The 15792-nt window shown below is 37.6% G+C and overlaps 1 protein-coding gene across 4 annotated transcripts in view; it reads left to right on the forward strand.

Moving 5' to 3' along the window:
* Window positions 1-15792, forward strand: part of LOC117328840 (UDP-glucose 6-dehydrogenase-like) — a 29440-nt gene that overhangs the window by 6951 nt on the left and 6697 nt on the right. For 3 of the 4 annotated variants that reach the window (XR_004533063.1, XR_004533064.1, XM_033886413.1), the window contains exons 3-11: window positions 6991-7128; window positions 7649-7813; window positions 8063-8260; window positions 8540-8687; window positions 9966-10078; window positions 10326-10456; window positions 10598-10693; window positions 11786-11826; window positions 14685-14776. Coding sequence is in view for 2 of the 4 variants with exons in the window: in XM_033886413.1 (XP_033742304.1) it covers window positions 6991-7128; window positions 7649-7813; window positions 8063-8260; window positions 8540-8687; window positions 9966-10078; window positions 10326-10456; window positions 10598-10693; window positions 11786-11826; window positions 14685-14776 (1122 nt within the window). In the remaining 2 variants the exon portion in view is untranslated. The remainder of the gene's footprint in view (window positions 1-6990; window positions 7129-7648; window positions 7814-8062; window positions 8261-8539; window positions 8688-9965; window positions 10079-10325; window positions 10457-10597; window positions 10694-11785; window positions 11827-14684; window positions 14777-15792) is intronic. The other variant, XM_033886414.1, reaches the window with a different exon arrangement.

The following is a 15792-nucleotide window of genomic DNA, read 5'->3' on the forward strand; positions in this document are numbered from 1 at the left end:
GGTGTGAGAAGTATGTCGTGGTGTGAGAAGTATGTCACGGTGTAAGAAGTATGTCATGGTGTGAGAAATATGTCGTGGTGTGAGAAGTATGTCATGGTATGAGAAGCATGTCATGGTGTGAGAAGTATGTCATGGTGTGAGAAGTATGTCATGTTGTGAGAAGTATGTCATTGTGTGAGAAGTATGTCATGGCGTGTGAAGTATGTCATTGTGTGAGAAGTATGTCATAGTGTGAGAAGTATGTCATGGTGTGAGAAGTATGTCATGGTGTGAGAAGTATGTCATGGTGTGAGAAGTATGTCATGGCGTGTGAAGTATGTCATTGTGTGAGAAGTATGTCATTGTGTGAGAAGTATGTCATGGTGTGAGAAGTATGTCATAGTGTGAGAAGTATGTCATGTTGTAAGAAAGATTGTCATGGTGTGAGAAGTATGTCATGGTGTGAGAAGTATGTCATGGTGTGAGAAGTATGTCATGGTGTGAGAAGTATGTCATGGTGTGAGAAGTATGTCATGGTGTGAGAAGTATGTCATGGTGTGAGAAATATGTCATTGTGTGAGAAGTATGTCATGGTGTGTGTGAGAAATATGTCACGGTGTAAGAAGTATGTCATGGCGTGTGAAGTATGTCATGGTGTGAGAAGTATGTCATGGTGTGAGAAGTATGTCATGGTGTGAGAAGTATGTCATTGTGTGAGAAGTATGTCATGGTGTGAGAAGTATGTCATGGTGTGAGAAGTATGTCATGGTGTGAGAAGTATGTCATGTTGTAAGAAAGATTGTCATGGTGTGAGAAGTATGTCATGGTGTGAGAAGTATGTCATGGTGTGAGAAGTATGTCATGGTGTGAGAAGTATGTCATGGTGTGAGAAGTATGTCATGTTGTAAGAAATATGTCATTGTGTGAGAAGTATGTCATGGTGTGTGTGAGAAATATGTCACGGTGTAAGAAGTATGTCATGGCGTGTGAAGTATGTCATGGTGTGAGAAGTATGTCATGTTGTGAGAAGTATGTCATGGTGTGAGAAGTATGTCATGGTGTGAGAAGTATGTCATGGTGTCAGAAGTATGTCATGTTGTGAGAAGTATGTCATGGTGTCAGAAGTATGTCATGGTGTCAGAAGTATGTCATGGTGTGAGAAGTACGTCATGGTGTCAGAAGTATGTCATTGTGTGAGAAGTACATTATGGTGTGAGAAGTATGTCATAGTGTAAGAAGTATGTCATGGTGTGAGAAGTACATCATGGTGTGAGAAGTACATCTTGGCATGATAAGTATGTCATGGTGTGAGAAGTACGTCATGGTGTGAGAAGTACGTCATGGTGTGATAAGTACGTCATGGTGTGAGAAGTATGTCATGGTGTGAGAAGTACATCATGGTGTGAGAAGTATGTCATGGTTTCAGAAGTACATCATGGCGTGAGAAGTATGTCATGGTGTGAGAAGTACGTCATGGTTTGAGAAGTATGTCATTGTGTGAGAAGTATGTCATGGTGTGAGAAGTATGTCATGGTTTGAGAAGTACGTCATTGTGTGAGAAGTATGTCATGGTGTAAGAAGTATGTCATGGTGTGAGAAGTATGTCATGGTTTGAGAAGTACGTCATGGCGTGTGAAGTATGTCATGGCGTGAGAAATATGTCGTGTGAGAAGTATGTCATTGTGTGAGAAGTACGTCATGGTGTGAGAAGTAAGTCATTGTGTGAGAAGTACATCATGGTTTGAGAAGTATGTCATTGTGTGAGAAGTATGTCATTGTGTGAGAAGTATATCATGGTGTGAGAAGTATGTCATGGTGTTTAAAGTATGTCATGGTGTTAGAAGTATGTCATGGTGTGAGAAGTATGTCATGGTTTGAGAAGTACGTCATGGCGTGTGAAGTATGTCATGGCGTGAGAAATATGTCATGTGTAAGAAGTATGTCATTGTGTGAGAAGTACATTATGGTGTGAGAAGTATGTCATTGTGTGAGAAGTACGTCATGGTGTGAGAAGTATGTCATTGTGTGAGAAGTACATCATGGTTTGAGAAGTATGTCATTGTGTGAGAAGTATGTCATTGTGTGAGAAGTATATCATGGCGTGAGAAGTATGTCATGGTGTGAGAAGTACGTCATGGTTTGAGAAGTATGTCATGGTGTAAGAAGTATGTCATGGTGTGAGAAGTATGTCATGGTGTAAGAAGTACGTCATTGTGTGAGAAGTATGTCATGGTGTAAGAAGTATGTCATGGTGTGAGAAGTATGTCATGGTTTGAGAAGTACGTCATGGCGTGTGAAGTATGTCATGGCGTGAGAAATATGTCATGTGTGAGAAGTATGTCATGGTGTGAGAAGTACGTCATGGTGTGAGAAGTATGTCATTGTGTGAGAAGTACATCATGGTTTGAGAAGTATGTCATTGTGTGAGAAGTATGTCATTGTGTGAGAAGTATATCATGGTGTGAGAAGTATGTCATGGTGTTAAAAGTATGTCATGGTGTGAGAAGTACATTATGGTGTGAGAAGTATGTCATAGTGTGAGAAGTATGTCATGGTGTGAGAAGTACATCATGGTTTGAGAAGTATGTCATTGTGTGAGAAGTATGTCATGGTGTGAGAAGTATGTCATGGTGTTAAAAGTATGTCATGGTGTGAGAAGTACATTATGGTGTGAGAAATATGTCATAGTGTGAGAAGTCATCATGGTGTGAGAAGTACGTCATGGTGTGAGAAGTACGTCATGGTGTTATTTCTAGCAGTCTATTTTACACAGGCACTGTTATTAAGAGTGAACATTGTACAAATTGTACTTATGCTATTGGCTCTCATGGTACTTTCATGAGATGGTGGGCTTTTCAAGTCTCCCTTTATTGTCCTTAGTAAATTTACTGTTCAGCAATTGTTGTTAGCACCGTTTCTCAGAGAGTGATACAGGAATCTTTTTCAGCTTTACAATAAAATGAATGTATAAGAGTTGAGGATTAATCAGAAACCAAGATGGCTGACAGACAGCCATCTTTAATCTAGATAATTATAAATTCAAGTTTCTTATCATTAGCACTTGAAGGAACCTGTCTCAAGTTCCATACTTGGACCCTAGCTATGCTTTTAGATTCTGTGACTGATTTGAAACCAAGATGGACATTAGGAAGCCATCTTTTTTTGTGATTTACCACATGTAGAATCTCCATGTCTCATGTTAAATCATGGAACTAGTGGTCAAAAATATAACTCAGTAGATATTAAATTGATACAATTTCATGTGTAGGTTTTCCTTAATGGATCGTAGTTTAGGCATTACCTGATATGTATTAGTCAATATGTCAAATAACATCCTCATAGGAACAATTTACACAGGTTGGTAACATGAATTTTAGTATGATTCATTTAATATTGACATGACTGTCATAACCAAAGATGATTGAGAGGAAAGGACATAAAAGCAGAAAAAGACCAAGCTGATATAACCAGTCGTGGCCGTCATGGTCTCGGTTCTCTTGTTTTTGTTGTCCTTTATTTGCATTTATTGCAACAAAGCTAGATCGTTTTGGGTGCTTTATGTATTTGAATTCCTGTAAATTTATATGTTCCTACTTATTAGTAAATTATATCAAGAATAATAGAATTTCAGCAAACATCGTGTTGAATAGCCAACTCTTACACTCGAGTTGAGATTATGTCTGTCCATGGGAACAGACCCTTTGTACGATTCTATTATGATTCGTTTGAAACCAAACTTGTCTAAAGTCAAAGAAAATAAAACATTTGAACATTTAAATGAGTATGTCTACCACAGATATATGATGTACACCCAACCTTTACCTCAGAAAGTATATACATCTTATATGACAATAGTAAACTTGTCTATATACCAGCAAAAGTATACTGTACCAGAACGTTCTCCTTTATCATGTCACTAGAGTTATATCTATAATTAGTTATATCTATGTTGTTTATATACTAAATGTTTATATCACTAGTTACAATCATGTATACACCACTGCATACTCTTGTGTGATATTTAAACATTTCTAATGCAAAGTGTTACTGTGGTGTTTGACTATAAATTGTTTACATGTATTTTCATGAGAATTGATGCTGAAGGCCAGTATAGGTCATGGCTAAACCTCCAAATAGAGATATAATTTATCAACATTCAAACAAAATTCTAAAAGCAAATATTACCCTAGCTGCCAAAAATGAGGTGTGACCCTGCCATGGATGTTATGAGGTTGATATGATTCTATCACAGCAGCTGTGGAATGATTCATGTTTTACCAGGTACATATTGTATTTATAAAACTGATCAGGAGCATGGTCTGAGAAATGTACTGTACTTAGGAAAGGCAGTGTGTCATTCCACCAAAAAACACCAGGTCCTTTAGCTGGCAAAGGTAGTGCCATTCCATCAATTAACCAGGCCCTTTAGCTGGAGAAAACAGTGTCTGCCATGCATTCCACCAATAAACCAGCCCCTTTAGCTGGAGAAAACAGTGTCTGCCATTCCACCAATAAACCAGGCCCTTTAGCTGGAGAAAGCAGTGTCTGCCATTCCACCAATTAACCAGGCCCTTTAGCTGGAGAAAACAGTGTCTGCCATGCATTCCACCAATTAACCAGCCCCTTTAGCTGGAGAAAGCAGTGTCTGCCATTCCACCAATTAACCAGCCCCTTTAGCTGGCAAAGGTAGTGTCTGCCATTCCACCAATAAACCAGCCCCTTTTGCTGGAGAAAGCAGTGTCTGCCATTCCACCAATAAACCAGGCCCTTTAGCTGGAGAAAACAGTGTCTGCCATTCCACCAATTAACCAGCCCCTTTAGCTGGAGAAAACAGTGTCTGCCATTCCACCAATAAACCAGCCCCTTTAGCTGGAGAAAACAGTGTCTGCCATGCATTCCACCAATTAACCAGCCCCTTTAGCTGGAGAAAACAGTATCCTCCATTCCACCAATTAACCAGCCCCTTTAGCTGGCAAAGGCAGTGTCTGCCATTCCACCAATTAACCAGCCCCTTTAGCTGGAGAAAGCAGTGTCTGCCATTCCACCAATTAACCAGCCCCTTTAGCTGGCAAAGGCAGTGTCTGCCATTCCACCAATTAACCAGCCCCTTTAGCTGGCAAAGGTAGTGTCTGCCATTCCACCAATAAACCAGCCCCTTTAGCTGGAGAAAGCAGTGTCTGCCATTCCACCAATTAACCAGCCCCTTTAGCTGGAGAAAGCAGTGTCTGCCATTCCACCAATTAACCAGCCCCTTTAGCTGGCAAAGGTAGTGTCTGCCATTCCACCAATAAACCAGCCCCTTTAGCTGGAGAAAGCAGTGTCTGCCATTCCACCAATTAACCAGGCCCTTTAGCTGGAGAAAACAGTGTCTGCTATTCCACCAATAAACCAGACCCTTTAGCTTGTCAATGAAGCAGAAGACACTTATTCTCTTTGAGCACCTGGTTTTATTTTCCTTGTGTTTTTTTCAGGAGTTTCCATACAAATCTATTTTTAGCTCACCGGTTACGAGTAACCGAGAGCTAATGCTGTCACCCCGGCGTCGGCGTCGGCGTCCCACCCCAAAACTTTAAAGTTTTTGGAGTAAGTTTTTGGAAAGCTTGTAAGTCCAAAAGTATACACCTCAGGCCCTTCTAAGTTGGTTTATGCATTCATTAGAGGTCTAGGAGTGATGTTATGGCAATATCATGCAGGAAAAAAATTGTGATTTTTTCGCATTTCACCATTATGTGGACTTAACTTTTTTTGCACCAAAACTCACTTTAAAGTGCACCAAAACTCACTTTAAAGTTTTGGGGGTAAGTCAAAAAGTATACACCTATCACCCTTCTAATTGGTTTATACATTCATTAAAGATCCAGGAGTGATGCTGTGGCAAATCATACAGAAAAAAATTGGCATTTTGGCATTTTACTATTTAGTGGATTTACTTTTTTTGACATAAAAACTCACTTTAAAGATTTTATGGTTTAGTTTTGAAAAGCTTGGAAGTCCACACCCTTCTTATTTGGTTTATACATCCATTAGAGGTCTAGGAGCGATATTATGTGACATACATTTTCAAAATGACATGCTTATACATACATAAAAAATGAATGCATATTGTGATTGCTGCCACCGGTGAGCTTTCGCAATCATTGATTGCACTTGTTGTTTATATTTTACCTTCATTTAAACGATTTTGAGTTTCTATTATGGTTTTGTTATTATTGTCAGTATTCTTTGTAGTTTTTTAAGCCTAATCTATGATTTGAGAATGTTTCTTTATTTGCTAAGAAATATCTTAACCTGAGGCCAAATGATGATATATATGTAAAATATCAGTCTTATCTATAGTAGTAGTGGTAAGAAGGTATGAATATATTACCAGGACAGCTATACCCAGGGGCGTTGTGTTGTTAATATATCCCTTTGTGGGATAGTATTAGGTCAAAACCTTTAACAATTATGTTAATATGTGTATCAATTTCCATAACTTATTGAAGATGGCAGGTTACTGACCTATAGTCTATGACATACACCTACATCAAAAAGATCCTGTTAAAGACATTGTGGAGTACCAACATTTCTAAATTCAGATTAGGCTAACTAAATAATTTCTGTAATTATGGCTGATAAGAAATAATTTAATATGTTGCACTATCAGAGCAAGTAAGCTATATTGTCAGTGTTGCTCGAGTAAGCACCTCTATCGAGAATCAACCTCTATTAAAAGACTACATCTAAAAAGAAACCAGGGTACTTTGGTTTCCTCCCACATTAAGACCCTTCACATGCTCGTTTCTGGGCCAAGAAAAGTGATTAATTGTTGTAGTACATGTAAAAGACTACATTTAACTTCACAATGTTTTGGTGAAGTCATAAAAGAGAAATGTTGGACAAATAATGAACTCTGTCTAAAACAACCTTTGTGATATATTTACAGCTTTGTTACCTTCCACCATAATACACTCAGGCATGTAGATTATTTCTTCAATAACTTAAAACATTTGGCATCATCTTTATTTACAGCCTGGCCTATATGATCTAGTAAAGGAATGCCGTGGCCGTAACCTGTTTTTCTCTACCAATGTAAAGGAGGCTATCGTAGAAGCTGACCTTATCTTCATCTGTGTCAACACCCCAACAAAACACTTCGGAAAGGGCAAGGTAGGATATCTCTTCCCACCGTGACTGAAATCAAGGATAATTTCACATTTATAAGTACTAGACTAGTATAAATCACTTTGATTTTGTAACTCATTTTGCAAACTTACACCTCTTTAGACATATTCCGGAATACTATGTACATCATTTTGTGAATGCTGATCTAGAAATGACTTTGAATTTTTGAGAATGATGAGCTATCAGAGTCATGAACACTGCTAGACTCCAATATTGGTAACTGATAGCTTGACCGCCATCTAAAGGGGTTATTTTTGTACAAATAATTGGGAGGGATTTGAATTCTCAATTGACTCTCCTCATTTATTAGGAAGAAAATAAATCCAAAGTATAAGTAACTTACAGTACTGAATTTGGTTCTGACATGATGATTTATGCGGTATTACTTAGATTCAGATTCCTCTCCGTCAAATAACGCACTGCATTGTAAGGCTCTGGAAAATGATTTTTTTTATAGAAATTATGTAAAGTTAAAGATAAGTCAATTGTGTACATGTTGTAACAGGGTCGAGCGGCAGACTTGAAGTATATAGAGTCAGCAGCACGAATGATTGCAGAAGTATCACAGAATTCCAAAATTGTGGTGGAGAAGAGCACCGTCCCCGTGAAGGCAGCTGAAAGTATCACAAACATTATGAAGGCAAACATCAAACCTGGAGTACAATATCAGGTGGGAGAGTTGTGTAACATATTAGCAGGACTAGAACCACTATATATATTCTTATCTTTTATGAATTTAACATCAGGCTGCAAACCTACCACATATTATACTGAAATCAAAACTAAATATAGTTGTTTTTTCTCTCAGTATCAGTAGTTTAAACCTGATGGATCACGTAACAACATACCTATTATTTCAAGATATGGGGCGAATTTTCCAGACATTTTATGCTAATGTCTTTTACAAAATGCTTTTCAGGTTTTGTCCAATCCAGAGTTCTTGGCAGAGGGGACAGCTGTCAATGATTTAGTGTTTCCTGACCGAGTTCTGATTGGTGGAGACCCGTCCCCATTAGGACAAGAAGCTATTCAATCCCTTCGCTGGATCTATGAACACTGGGTCCCAAAGGACAAGATCATCACCATGAACACCTGGTCCTCGGAACTCTCCAAACTTGTAAGTGTTCTTATCAGTGTCCTCAGTGCCTAAGGATTTGTGTGTTCGACTCTCTGGAATTGTACAGTTGTGTAGGTTTGAATTTGTCTTTTAAATTTTTAAAGAATAGACCAACCAATGTCTTAATCTGAAGAGTTGTAAAACCAATGAACACACTTTTACAAACATATGTATTTAGCCTACTAGGGAAAAAGAAAAGAAATTAAAGGTAACAAAATGTTCCTTAAAGATCCCAGATATAATTTATACTACTTACAATCCATGTTGACTTTGATTTAGGCGGCCAATGCATTCCTCGCTCAAAGAATCTCAAGTATCAATGCCATGTCAGCCATCTGTGAAATGACAGGAGCCGATGTGTCGGAGGTGGCGAACGCTGTAGGGAGGGACACAAGGATAGGCAACAAATTCCTCAAAGCCAGTGTTGGTCAGTATTGGTGATTGTTTATAACCATCATCTCACTCATATCAACACATGTCTACATTGTATATACAGTTCTAAAAATGTCATATTATTGTCGTATGACCTAGTATATATAGTTCTAAAAATGATTGTCGTATGACCTAGTATATATAGTTCTAAAAATGTCATATTATTGTCGTATGACCTAGTATGTATAGTTCTAAAAATGTCATATCATCATATGACTTAGTATATATAGTTCTAAAAATGTCATATTATTGTCATATGACCTAGTATTTATAGTGCTAAAATGTCATATTATTGTCATATGACCTAGTACATTGTATAATATATGGTTTTAAAAATGTCATATTATTGTCATTTGACCTCGTATATAATAGTTTTTAAAATGTCATATTATTGTCATATGACCTAGTATATATAGTTCTAAAAATGTCATATCATGATATGACTTAGTATATATAGTTCTAAAAATGTCATATTATTGTCATATGACCTAGTATTTATAGTGCTAAAATGTCATATTATTGTCATATGACCTAGTACATTGTATAATATATAGTTTTTTAAAATGTCATATTATTGTCATATGACCTAGTATGTATAGTTCTACACTACTGTGAATGACATCCATGTCAACAAGATTCTATTGGGGGAATGCAACATAAAAATAATATTTCTCATTTCAAAACATTTTATTTTTAACACAACAAAGATAATATTACAAGAGATATAACAATACACATACTCACAATTATTAGAGGACAGGCTTAGCTTATATAAGTCTAGAAAAATATAATATATTGGAATGAATCTGTGATTAGGTTAAAATAAAAAAGGAATTTTATTTATTTTCTAAAACATTGAAATTTTGATTAGGTGGTACATGTAGTATTTATTAGTTCACCTGGTCTGAAAGATCGGTGAGTTTATGCCATAGCACAGCATCTCTCCCTCGTCCATCCATCAACATTTAATTCCTTTAAATTGCTACCTGTCCTTAACAACTAAATGGATTTTTATCAAGTTTGGTCTGAAGCATTCTTGGGTGATGGAGATCCAGTATTGTATGATATGAGGATGTGACTCCAGTGGGGCTTGAGGGGCAGGTCCTAATATGAGAAATAGAGGAAATTCTTTCATTTCACTACTACAAATTAGTCTTGAACTAATATACAGTGTGTAGTAATAGCTGACCACTATTATAATTGTGTTTTAAACTGTATCTAATTAGGCATGTAATCCAGCACGACATGAATGTTTGGTGCTGGTGTTTTTCAGGCTTTGGTGGTTTTTCAGGCTTTGGTGGTAGCTGTTTCCAAAAGGATGTCCTCAATCTAGTCTACCTGTGTGAATGTCTCAACCTACCCGAGGTCGCCGAGTACTGGCAACAGGTACATACACTCTGATTACAAAGCATGAGTAATGCTGTTGTTTCTGATTATCTTTTACAGGTTAGATTAATTAAAATCTTTAGGCTGTATCCAATGTGGTACAGTACATCAAGTGATATACACGTACAATACGATATGGAGGGTAATTTATAAATAGAATGGATGTCTCACTTCAAGGAAGATCACTACATGTGTAGGAACCTTTGCTATTTCCTAACTTTTCCTTGACTTATGTATTTCTTCACAGGTGATTAACATCAATGACTACCAGCGAAGACGATTTGCCAATAAGATAATTGAGAGCTTATTTAACACTGTCACCAACAAGAAGATTGCAATCTTTGGTTTCGCCTTCAAGAAGGACACAGGCGATACAAGGTTTGTTGTTGTTTGATGTTGTAACTCATCAATTTTTTTTTCAAAGATAAATGTGATTGTATGGAAGCTTGGTTCATAATTGTGATCTTGCTGTAAGAGATCCAGATCACCTTTAAAGAGGTCTGTTTATATTGTCCACAGAGAATCTGCAGCCATATACATCAGTAAGTACTTGATGGAGGAGGGGGCGTGTCTCAGGATCTACGACCCCAAGGTAGAGGAAGCACAGTTAATGAGGTGTGTATAATACGATCCACAAAATATATCTGATCTTTCTTGTTACACATAATTATATATATCATGAATATTGTATATGTGATACCTTTAGCAGCAGATGTACGTAAGTTTGTCATTGAGGTTACACATTAGGGAAAAATTCAATATGAACTCAAATTTGATAACTAATCCACATGTACATTGTATTATCAAATAGGACCAGCTACCATTTATAATTATAAAAACCAGAAAATTAAGGACCACATTTTTAACCCACCATCATCAGATGGTGGGCTATTCAAATCGACCTGCGTCCGTGGTCCGTCCGTCCGTCCGTCCGTCCGTAAACAATTCTTGTTATCGCTATTTCTCAGAAAGTACTGAAGTGATCTTTCTCAAATTTCATATATAGGTTCCCCTTGGTGCCTAGTTATGCATATTGCATTTTGAGACCAATCGGAAAACAACATGGCCGACAGGCAGCCATCTTGGATTTTGACAATTGAAGTTTGTTATCACTATTTATCAGAAATTGCTGAAAGGATCTTTCTGAAATTTCATTTGTAGGTTGCCCTCTGTGCCAAGTTATGCATATTGGATTTTGAGACCAGTCAGAAAACAACCTGGCCGACAGGCAGCCATTTTGTATTTTGACAATTGAAGTTTGTTATCGCTATTTTACAGAAGGTACTGAAGGGATCTTTCTCAAATTTCATATGTAGGTTCCCCTTGGTCCCTGGTATTGCATTTTGGGACCAATCCGAAAACAACATGGCCGACAGACAGCCATTATCGCTAAATCTTATATTTTATATATAGGTTCCCCTTGTTTGAAAAGTACTAGAGGGCTGTTTCTGAATTTACACAGATTAGTAAGACTTAGAGGAAGGGAAAAGTAGAGAAAAGATCAATCTGACATGGAACCTATAAAGATCATTCAATGGTGGGCGCCAAGATCCCTCTTGGATCTCTTGTTTAATTCTGTCTCGGCATACATGGTACATGTATGTAAATAGTTATCTTGTGTCAGTGTTGACACAATGAGTCAACGAACCCCGAAATCCCAGGTACCAGGACTGTCTGTGTACTGAGAGGTATATTTGTCTGTTGTAGCGAGTTGACTCAGCCTGCCATTATGGATGAACCAGAGAATGGTAAGTAGTTAACTACTAATGTATAAAACTCTCTAATTATAACTATGTACACTTTTGGTTTAGTAAATATCATATTTATGCCCCAGACATTGAATGGCTAAGGGTATATATATAGTCTTTACCTTGTCTCAACCTATTGTATCCATCTCAACATCCTCCCTAAATAGTACTGCTGTAGTCTGTCTATCTAACTAAATCTTTACCTTGTCTCAACATGTCCATCCTAACATCCTCCCTAAACAGTACTGCTATAGTCTGTCTATCTAACTAAATCTTTACCTTGTCTCAATGTGTCCATCCTAACATCCTCCCTAAACAGTACTGCTGTAGTCTGTCTATCTAACTAAATCTTTACCCTGTCTCGTCTCAACATGTCCATTCTAACATCCTCCCTAAACAGTACTGCTGTAGTCTGTCTATCTAACTAAATCTTTACCCTGTCTCGTCTCAACATGTCCATCCTAACATCCTCCCTAAACAGTACTGCTGTAGTCTGTCTATCTAACTAAATCTTTACCTTGTCTCAACATGTCCATCCTAACATCCTCCCTAAACAGTACTGCTGTAGTCTGTCTATCTAACTAAATCTTTACCTTGTCTCAACGTGTCCATCCTAACATCCTCCCTAAACAGTACTGCGGTAGTCTGTCTATCTAACTAAATCTTTACCCTGTCTCAACATGTCCATCCTAACATCCTCCCTAAACAGTACTGCTGTAGTCTGTCTATCTAACTAAATCTTTACCTTGTCTCAACATGTCCATCCTAACATCCTCCCTAAACAGTACTGCTGTAGTCTGTCTATCTAACTAAATCTTTACCTTGTCTCAACATGTCCATCCTAACATCCTCCCTTAACAGTACTACTGTAGTCTGTCTATCTAATTCAAATCTTTACCTTGTCTCAATGTGTCCATCCTAACATCCTCCCTAAACAGTACTACTGTAGTCTGTCTATCTAACTAAATCTTTACCCTGTCTCAATGTGTCCATCCTAACATCCTCCCTAAACAGTACTGCTGTAGTCTGTCTATCTAACTAAATCTTTACCCTTGTCTCAATGTGTCCATCCTAACATCCTCCCTAAACAGTACTGCTGTAGTCTGTCTATCTAACTAAATCTTTACCTTGTCTCAACATGTCCATCCTAACATCCTCCCTAAACAGTACTGCTGTAGTCTGTCTATCTAACTAAATCTTTACCCTGTCTCAACATGTCCATCCTAACATCCTCCCTAAACAGTACTGCTGTAGTCTGTCTATCTCACTAAATCTTTACCTTGTCTCAATGTGTCCATCCTAACATCCTCCCTAAACAGTACTGCTGTAGTCTGTCTATCTAACTAAATCTTTACCTTGTCTCAACATGTCCATCCTAACATCCTCCCTAAACAGTACTGCTGTAGTCTGTCTATCTAACTAAATCTTTACCCTGTCTCAATGTGTCCATCCTAACATCCTCCCTAAACAGTACTGCTGTAGTCTGTCTATCTAACTAAATCTTTACCTTGTCTCAATGTCTCCATCCTAACATCCTCCCTAAACAGTACTGCTGTAGTCTGTCTATCTAATTAAATCTTTACCCTGTCTCAACATGTCCATCCTAACATCCTCCCTAAACAGTACTGCTGTAGTCTGGCTATCTAACTAAATCTTTACCCTGTCTCAACATGTCCATCCTAACATCCTCCCTAAACAGTACTGCTGTAGTCTGTCTATCTAATTCAAATCTTTACCTTGTCTCAATGTGTCCATCCTAACATCCTCCCTAAACAGTACTGCTGTAGTCTGTCTATCTAATTCAAATCTTTACCTTGTCTCAATGTGTCCATCCTAACATCCTCCCTAAACAGTACTGCTGTAGTCTGTCTATCTAATTCAAATCTTTACCTTGTCTCAATGTGTCCATCCTAACATCCTCCCTAAACAGTACTGCTGTAGTCTGTCTATCTAACTAAATCTTTACCTTGTCTCAACATGTCCATCCTAACATCCTCCCTAAACAGTACTGCTGTAGTCTGTATCTAACTAAATCTTTACCTTGTCTCAATGTGTCCATCCTAACATCCTCCCTAAACAGTACTGCTGTAGTCTGTCTATCTAACTAAATCTTTACCCTGTCTCAATGTGTCCATCCTAACATCCTCCCTAAACAGTACTGCTGTAGTCTGTCTATCTAATTCAAATCTTTACCTTGTCTCAATGTGTCCATCCTAACATCCTCCCTAAACAGTACTGCTGTAGTCTGTCTATCTAATTCAAATCTTTACCTTGTCTCAATGTGTCCATCCTAACATCCTCCCTAAACAGTACTGCTGTAGTCTGTCTATCTAATTCAAATCTTTACCTTGTCTCAATGTGTCCATCCTAACATCCTCCCTAAACAGTACTGCTGTAGTCTGTCTATCTAACTAAATCTTTACCTTGTCTCAACATGTCCATCCTAACGTCCTCCCTAAACAGTTCTGCTGTAGTCTGTCTATCTAACTAAATCTTTACCTTGTCTCAATGTCTCCATCCTAACATCCTCCCAAACAGTACTGCTGTAGTCTTTATCTGGTCTATCCTGAATGAAATGTCAGATTTAGATGCCCTGACTGATCCTAGTTGGTCCGTCAGAAGATATAGAACCACATTCATTAAGGTTGGCAGTACTACCCTTTTGTTGTAGAAGTTATTCACGATTCAAATTCATTTGCAGATGAAACTTCAAAATGTATGAGATGAGTGGAATAGCTGGAACTCTGGTTTATATTTTGGATTATATCCTTCTAATAGTATGTCATAGTTTTTATATTAACAGGTAAATTTTGAACTGTTATGATTTGCTAACATCTTGTTATACGTTCTGATTATAGTGAAGGAACTGGTGACTATCTGTAAGGACCCTTACCAGGCTGCACAGAATGCTCACGCTGTCGTTATCTGTACGGAGTGGGATGAGTTTATTGTAAGTACTACTCCGATTTATACCTGAGCTTTAGACTCCAATACCTCCACGTATAGGTTGTTATGAATAGATTTAGAATGAGTTATATTCTTAACTCCAGATAATCCTTTGATGATACATGGAAACAGATTTCGTGTATTGTGTCCTGAGGAGTTTATTTCCAAAACAAACTCTTGATTATCTTCATTGGTTAAATCATTGTTCTAGTTTTATTATGTTATGAGGTTTAGTACTTATGTGGTGATGTCAGAAATTCACTGTCATCAAGAAAAAACTAAATTTCAACTCTGCTACATAACTCTGACCAGTAAAAATCTACACAACAACTCTGACCAGTAAAAATCTACACAACAACTCTGACCAGTAAAAATCTACACAACAACTCTGACCAGTAAAAATCTACACAACAACTCGGACCAGTAAAAATCTACACAACAACTCTGACCAGTAAAAATCTACACAACAACTCTGACCAGTAAAAATCTACACAACAACTCTGACCAGTAAAAATCTACACAACAACTCTGACCAGTAAAAATCTACACAACAACTCTGACCAGTAAAAATCTACACAACAACTCTGACCAGTAAAAATCTACACAACAACTCTGACCAGTAAAAATCTACACAACAACTCTGACCAGTAAAAATCTACACAACAACTCTGACCAGTACAAATCTACACAACAACTCTGACCAGTACAAATCTACACAACAACTCTGACCAGTAAAAATCTACACAACAACTCTGACCAGTAAAAATCTACACAACAACTCTGACCAGTACAAATCTACACAACAACTCTGACCAGTAAAAATCTACACAACAACTCTGACCAGTAAAAATCTACACAACAACTCTGACCAGTAAAAATCTACACAACAACTCTGACCAGTAAAAATCTACACAACAACTCTGACCAGTACAAATCTACACAACAACTCTGACCAGTAAAAATCTACACAACAACTCTGACCAGTAAAAATCTACACAACAACTCTGACCAGTAAAAATC

Source organism: Pecten maximus, chromosome 6 (assembly GCF_902652985.1).
Source record: "Pecten maximus chromosome 6, xPecMax1.1, whole genome shotgun sequence".
NCBI classification, from domain to species: Eukaryota; Metazoa; Mollusca; class Bivalvia; order Pectinida; family Pectinidae; genus Pecten; species Pecten maximus.